At 38.7% G+C, this 8,243-nt stretch overlaps 1 protein-coding gene across 1 annotated transcript; it reads left to right on the plus strand.

The window, feature by feature from the left end:
* The first annotated feature begins 238 nt into the window (after positions 1 to 238).
* LOC148501458 (taste receptor type 2 member 40-like) lies at positions 239 to 1,534 on the plus strand. The gene has a single exon (XM_088450404.1). It carries the CDS (start codon positions 487 to 489, stop codon positions 1,444 to 1,446), a length of 960 nt encoding a protein of 319 aa, XP_088306530.1. The 5' UTR covers positions 239 to 486; the 3' UTR covers positions 1,447 to 1,534.
* Positions 1,535 to 8,243: the final 6,709 nt, after the last annotated feature.

The raw sequence follows: 8,243 nt of genomic DNA on the forward strand, positions 1-8,243 counted from the left end.
TATGAAAATGCAGGAAATACAGTATTTGGACAAGCCATGTTATTTGTATATGTCAAACAGAAACAGGGAAAGTACAATGACAAACATTGTGTTGTCTGGCAAATATTATCTCATCTCCAAGTTGTTGTGTATAGTATTAAATGGTAAATACAAAATGATTGGAAGGATAAATCTAGACAGGAATAGAAAATACTATTTAGCAGCACAGAAAACCATAAGCTTGTCTATTGCTGTTATCAGAAACATTGCAGACGCCTCATCTTTAAAGAACACATGGATGCTGCACTTAGTAAGAGTCCATCGGTTATGTTTCATTCACAAAAGAAAAGAGAAATCTTCTTCCATGTGCTGGAAAAATATACCAAGTTCAGCATTTATTTTACAATTCAAAAGAATGAAAATGAGCTGTCTGGACAGTTGAATTAAAATAATAAATAACCAGTCAGCCCACCCAGGATACTTAATGCTGATATATGGTGCTTCACTATGCTGAAATTAAATCCTGCTGCCGGAGTGACTGTACACTGTGTTTTATTTTTGTCTGGTATCATTGGAAACATGGTGATACTTATAATTCACTTTCTAGACTGGCTGAAGACTCATGAACTCAACCCTTGTGATCTGATTATCAATTGCATTGTACTGTGTAATACATTCCTCCAAGGAACAGTTTTATTTAACGAGATCTGTTTCTTCATGTTTGAGTCATTCTATGTTCAAGAATGGGTGTTCAACGTTCTGGCAGCGGTCATGTCTTCTTTGTCATTCTCCAGTCTCTGGTGCTCTACATGTCTGTGCTTTTATTACTGCATGAAGATCGTCAATCTCAGTGGACGGTGTTTTTACAAACTCAAGACAAAGCTTCCGGTATTGGTGCCCTGGCTATTACTTCTCTCCATAGCTTTGTCTTGGACTGCCGGACTACCAGCCTACTGGGACCTATATAGAGATATGAGCCTTGCAAATTCCAATTTTACAGGGAACCTACCATCAAACATTTCTTTCAATTTGAAAAGCAGATGTAATTGTATCTTTCAGATGTACATGTTGTTATCTGCAGTTGCTTTCATCATCATCTTTATCACAGCTGGGGCCATTATCACCTCTCTGTGTAAACACATGAAACATCTCAGACAAAACAGTGAAGGTTTCGGCAACTCAAAAGTTAGTTCCCACCTATCTGCTGCAAGAACAGTTACGCTCCTTCTTTTACTGTACTTAACTTTCTGTGGGGCTCTTAATGCAATATTCAATGAGACCACAGAAATAGGGACATGGATGTTTTCACTTTGTTTTATTGTAATTTCAAGCTTTCCAACAATAAATGCCATTATTTTAATAACAGGAAACAGAAAGCTGACTACTGGTGTAAAACATCTGTTTGGTATGAAATCCAGTACTGGCAATAATGACGTTAATGTTAATAACATTGTTAATAACTCTTAGAGTGTTTGAATATTATGCAAGTGCTCTATATATCTATGCAACCAGACAATAACTGATATTAGCTGGTAAGGAAATGACCTGTATGAAAGCATGCTAGCAATTCCAAATAAATATGACTTATGCATTGATTGGTTTCATGGTTTAGAGTCCTTCCACCACTAGGTTACAATGTATTGCAAACCAAATAAATCAGAAGTGCATTGTTTATGCCTTTAGCATCTGGAAAGTTTTGTCTACTGTTTTGCAACAGTGCTGTAGAAAGTTAGGTTTTTGATAGAAAAAAGAGTAAATGAGAAGTTTTTTCTCTCTATGTATATTATGTTTCATTGAAGTTTGTATGTAGCAAAAATATCAGATTATTAAACAACCTGAGATACAGTCAGCAACAAATGTAACTAAAGACTTAGGGCCTGATTCAGAGCCGGACGCTATTTGCGCTCGCTCGTCAAGAAAATAGGGGTGGCTATTCAAATGAACCGTTCGCTGTTTGCGGTCTGTTCACGCCTCTAGGTCTGAACGAGCGAACAAAACTTGCGGTCGTTTTTTGGGAAACTACGCCCCCTGGCCGCTCGCATCCTACGTCATGTCCGCTATTTATTAGATTAATCGAGTACATCGAACAGGGTATGAACTGCTCGCTATTCTTGTGGTTGGTTTTTGCTACCACAATTTTGTGAGCAGTTCTGGCTTAAAAAAAACCCAGTGACGTGGTCAATGACGCTGATGTTTTAATTATGCACACCCATAAAACGCCCGTTTTGACCTTTAAGCACGCCTGCGATCGGATCTCCACTCCCCGTTTTCAAGCACCTTCCCCTGTTACCACCCACATACGCCTCATTCTGTCACTCAAAATAGCAGGCATTCGCTATTTTGCGAGCACACGATTTTCGGCCGCACTGACTGGTTCACACATGCGTATTACGATCCGTACACATGCGCAGTTGGGCAAACATCGCTCGGAGCGAACGAGCTGCCGCTTACGAGTGGCTCTGAATCAGGCCCTTAAAACAATGGCAAAAACAAAAATTATTTAAAATAAATATGAAGGTATCATACACACAGGAATTATAATCACACTTATCTTGTGTCAACAAAGCTTGGTAAATATTCTCTTACACAGGGAATTCAAAGCGTAACATAACATAAAACAAGAAAAAAGCCAATGGCGCTGCAAAAGGGACAAACAAACAATTATAATTAAATCTGGTGTATCACGCTGCTGTTAGGGTTGCCAACCATAGAAAAAACAAACAAAAAAGAAGAGATAACAGCGCTGTGAGACACCTGTAAATACACCTTTACAGGTGTCTCACAACGCTGTTATCTGTTTTTTTGGTTGTAACATAACATAACCCTATGGAACTGTACACTTCAGGTAAACATAAGCCAAAATGTGCATTAATGTCAGTATTGCCTGCAATGTTCATTATCGATAAAGCTTGGTAAAATGTAATAGATTTCCTTGGAAATGCTCATTAAGGCTCCTATTTATTAATCAATTCTGCCGTTAAAATATGCAGAAACCTGCTCTCTCTGCTGGTTTAATGGCAGTATTATGTATCCCAAGAATGTATCAACGAGGAAAGCAGGAGCTATCAGAGATATCTCCAGCTTTCTCTCAGCTGCCTCATGCAATAGCCATTCCCATAGTTTTCTATGGGGATGGTATATAGCAAGATTCACAAAGCTTCAGCTTGAAAATCTTGATTGCATGGGCTAAGGTATGCAGTTGGGATGCCGATAGTCTGAATGCCGACCGTATGCCTCCCGACTGTCTAATGCCGGCAAGGGTCTAATGACAGGAGTTGAAATCCCGACGCCCGGCATCCCTATCGAAGGTAAGCCGGGCACCAGGCGCAGACAGCCACGGGGGTTAGATTAGGGGCTCCCAGAAGGGTCTTAGGGTTAGGCAACCCCTCGGGAGTGTTAGGGTTAGGTCTGGGGAAGGGTGGGTTAGGCATCCCTGGTTGTAGGTTAGGGTTAGGCAGCCCCCCGGGAGACTTAGGGTTAGGCTGCAGGGAAAGGGGGTTAGGTTTAGGCACTTAGAGGGGGGTTAGGGTTAGGGGGGAGGGGAAGTTTAGCGATACTTACCTTAATTAACGATCAGCATTTTCACACTTGCCGGGCTGCTACTGTTGTGATTAGAACCGCCAGCCATGCGGCCGGCAGTAAATAATACTCATTCCGCCCACTAATGCCCACTACTTACAATGGGGCATCCCTGCTGGAGAGGAATCTTGCAATCCCAAAGCACACTGCATAATTGGATAGCTGCACATGCGCAATAGCAGCAAAAGGGTCTCTAGGTAGAAGTAAAGTATCTGCAGATGCAATCAATTAACTTCTTCCTGAACCGGGTGATTTAAATTGATACAATTAAATGAAAAGAGAATCCTTATTGCCACAATATGTGGTGATAAGCTTTTTAATAAATATGCCCCTATGTACATAGTGCCTGCTTCAGCATGGATCGCTATTGCAATCACGGCTGCGTGATCACACGCAGTTCTGCTGCGAAAATATGCTAATGCTTGCAACTGCTCAGCCAGCATAGAGACATCCACTACTGCCTGCTCACATCCGTAATATCTCACAGTCCTGCGTATACATCGGTAACATCGAGTAACATCGGCCCATCACGCACAATTACAGCAGCTTTGACCTACCTCAGAAACTGCAAGTCTCGTCACACGCAGTGAGTACACAAGCTGCGAATTCCATTGCAGTGGTTAATTTATGCATGCCCATGAAATGGCGTTCAATCGGACTGGCACGCCTTGCTCCTAGTAGGTTTAATATCCTCTCTGGTCCCCTTCCAGTTTCCTGGCTAAACCTATTAGAAGGATACTTATTTCCCAGTTTAATGTCACCATAATCCACTATGTGTGACTGATATGCCGGTGAAGTGGATGATTTGATAATCTACAGTATTAATAATATTCTCCTGTGCTGTGGTTAGGTAAGTCCCAAGGCAGCTCCAGGTCAGAATATACTATCCCAGGAACTCTATGCTGATAACTAACAATATAAGTTTGAAAAGGGATAATTATACTCCTACTATTAAATACTGATCAGCCAGGAAAGACTAACCCCTACTGTATATATCAAAAAACTTATATATTGAAATTGAGCTAAGCCGATAGTATGCTCTCACTGTGCCGGATTTGGTCATTGTAAGCCATTACCTGAACTAATGCTGAGGAATGTTTACAGCTAAACTCTATCAGAACAGAGTTTGAATCATTCTTAATGTGCACAATGATATATACTCATAAGTCTTTAAGCTATTATTTTCCCTGCTACATGAGAATCTGCCGCAGGAGATACCATGTGGAATACAACTGCAGAAAAATCTACTGTATACCACAGAGCACCAGCTGGAAGTAAACCGAGGGATGTAGTCAGCTACTGGTAATTTATTTAAAACTGTACTACTCCACTCCATTGACAGACTTCCTGAAAAAGAACAAACAGGACAGGTAATATTGGTCCTAATCCTTGGAGGCTGCTTGGAGGGATTTGAATGAAGCCTTATGCATAGCACTAGTGCTGCAGGCACCTAATTTCGGGGGAAGGTTTGTTTTGCAAACAGATGCCTTCGGGGCAGGTCTGGGGGCAGTGTTGTCACAGAGGGAGAAGGACAAGGAGGAAATTATTCTTTTCCTTACACGTAAACTCCTCCTGAGAGAGAAAAAGTACACTACAGAAGACCATTAAGTGGTCAGTGGAGGCCCTCAGGTACTACCTGCTTGATAAGGAAATTTACTCTGGTCACTGACTGACCACACACAGCTACAGTAGATGCAAATGAATAAGGAGGTAAATTTCAGGATCACACGCTGGTTCATGGTATTGCAACCTTTCAACTTTGAAGTGGAATATTCTCCATAATAATTCCAATGCCCTTTCGCAGAAATTTGAGCTTCCACTTCACCAAGTATGGCAAAGCTAAAGACCCGCAGAGGGGTATATGGCAGAGGGGGTACTTTGCCACATTTTGATGTACAGAAAAGGACTCACTCCCTAGGACAAGGAGCAGACAGGGTTAAGGATCTTGCTGTCTCCTATAGAAAAGGTTGTACAAGCAAAGCTGCACTACATGGATGTGATTGCTGTGTGTGTGAAGGATAAAAGGATTCTGGGATCTGGTGGGCAGGGTTTCCGACGCTGACTAGCAGTCAGACAATAGCTAGGGTTGGTGGGGCATAGCTAGTGTCAGAAACCCATCTCATGTATACGAATGTGCTGTTATAACATTTGTGATGAGTAAAGAAGCCATCCGGCTAAGCCAACCGATGTGAAGAGAAATTCCTTTGTAAGCAGATTCTTTTTATACTAAAAAGAGAGGATTTGTAAAAATGATGCTGATCATTTGGTGAGATGTAATTTGCTTATTTTACATATCTTGCCTCTGTTCTTATTTGCAACATTCAGTGTACAGTACATGTAAATATTGTCTCAGTGTTTTGTGAAACTAAATATAGTAATAAAAACCTCATGATTTGTATGAGTGAAAACCGGAATAGGCAATGATAAATTGATTGTGAATATTTGCTTATATTTCCATACCACCATGTTATCCTGTGGGACATATAACAACATGATGACTTTCTAACTCTAAGAAGGGAAAGGATGAGGGTTGAAAATGTTTGAGATCTTTAAACTATTATAACGACCCGGATGAATATTATTGATATGGTTATATGACTTATATAGTACTCAGTTGACCTTTTATACTATAAATTCACTTATCAATAAGATTATAAAATACTGTTGTTATCAATGTGGAAGAATTCACAAAGTTGTTACAACAATTACAAGTTCTGTATAGTATTTATCAGGAGTAAAGTTAATAAATGGGTGATACAGGTGTTATATACTGTACTGTAGGTAGAACATCAGTATCACCATATTATGTTTCCCTTACTGCAGTGAACACTCAACTGAAAATCAATAAAATAAATAAATTATAAAAAAAAGTTCAGCTGCTTGTTAATTAGCTGTCAAAAGACTGTACCCGGCTTTTCAACAAACGTAAGGAGATAGGATTGGGAGTTAGACATTTATTACCTTGGACAAGCATATCTTTTTCAAATACAACCATTGCAGTTGCATTCCACATTATTTTTCTCATGACAGGCTCAGCTGGGAAAGTTTTATTTTACAACAAAGCACCACTAAATAAACATCAAATTACAATGTATTATTTTCCCTTTGTAGTCTCCTCACCAGAGATCAATTGTTTAGATCCGTGTGTATGCTATAATAAAACTATACTAGAACATTGTTTGTGAGCTCCCTACATCTGCTATAAATCTAAATTGTTATGCCCTATAGAATACATGTTGTTAAAGGAACAGTTTGCAGAAATAACAATATTAATGTAAACATTCTATTTATTAAAAACAGTTAGAGACTGATTCTGAGTTGCCAGAGCACTCCAACAACAGCAAGATGTTTTTGATGTATATCCAGTATGCTTAATAGATTAGGTACACTCAATCACACAATATGAGTGTACTCATTTTCTGAAGTACTCTATGCGTCTCTGAATGATCCTGAAAGCTGATTGGCTACAGTTGACTCTGTTCCAGCCCACTTTAAACATATAACATCAGAACTATAAAAAGAAGACTAATAACATAAAGGTTCTCTGTTATTAGTTAAAAGCACATTAATGTTACACTTAATCAGATATGATAGGTGAGGGGCCAGATGGAGATAAAAGAGTGGGTGAAAAGAAATGGAGACCTCTGTCATATCCGCTTTTTTTCCTGGATTAAATCTCTATTATTCTTTCTTTCCCTCTCCTTTTCCATATGTGATACTGTATCCAATCTAGCTACTTTCTATTTATTTATATAGCTACTCTATTATGTACCTAAATTATTATTTTATCTTCTATATATTTTATCTTCTATTTTATATGCACTTTTCAAATATATTTTGAATAATTGTTTAGTTTAAATATTTTGAGCAATTTTATTTCTACACCATCTTTTACTTTTTATTATTTATATTTAGGTTTTTATTTTTAATCTTTAAAAATTTTTTTTCTTTAATAGATTTTTAGAATTGTTTTTTTATTATATTTTAATGTACAGTATCTATCAATAAATATAATCTTTTTATAATCGTGGTATTGTATTCATGCACATTATACCTTTACCGCATTAATTTATAATCCAAAAAGTTTTACACTACACATTTGCACTCAAAACATAAGTGCCAATTTATATTTTAACCTGGCTCTGATTGATTGGTTTATACACCAATCAGCTATAACATTACCACTTGACTAATAATGTGTAGTTCCCACCTTTAAAACAGCTCTGACCTATTGTGGCAGAGGGACTCACAAGACCTCTGAAGGTGTCCTGTAGTAACTGACATCAAGATGTTAGAAGTATATCCCATAAATCCTGTAAGTTTCGAGGTTTGGCCTCCATGACTCAAACTTGATTTTGCAGCACATCCCACAAATGGTTAATCAAATGGAGATATGGGGAATTTTGGGACCATATCACCACCTTAATTTCATATTCCGCAAACCATTGGTGAATAATTTCTGAACTGCAGTAGAGTGCATTATCCTGCTAAAAGAGGCTACTGCCATCAGGTAGTAATGATGGGGGTGTTCTTGATCTGAAATAATGTTTCGGTAGTAGTACGTGTCAAAGTAACATCCACATGAATACCAAAACCCAAGATTTTCTACTAGAACTATACCCAGGACATCAGACCGCCTCTTCCGGCTTGCCTTCTTTCATAGCACATCCTGGAGCCATCTCCTA

This window comes from Taudactylus pleione, unplaced genomic scaffold (genome assembly GCF_031769625.1).
Source record: "Taudactylus pleione unplaced genomic scaffold, aTauple2 ptg000518l, whole genome shotgun sequence".
Taxonomy (NCBI): Eukaryota; Metazoa; Chordata; class Amphibia; order Anura; family Myobatrachidae; genus Taudactylus; species Taudactylus pleione.

What these genes read in the sequence shown, in the direction of transcription:
- LOC148501458 (XM_088450404.1), top strand. Translation starts at nt 487, where the DNA reads ATGCTGAAATTAAATCCTGCTGCCGGAGTGACTGTACACTGTGTTTTA.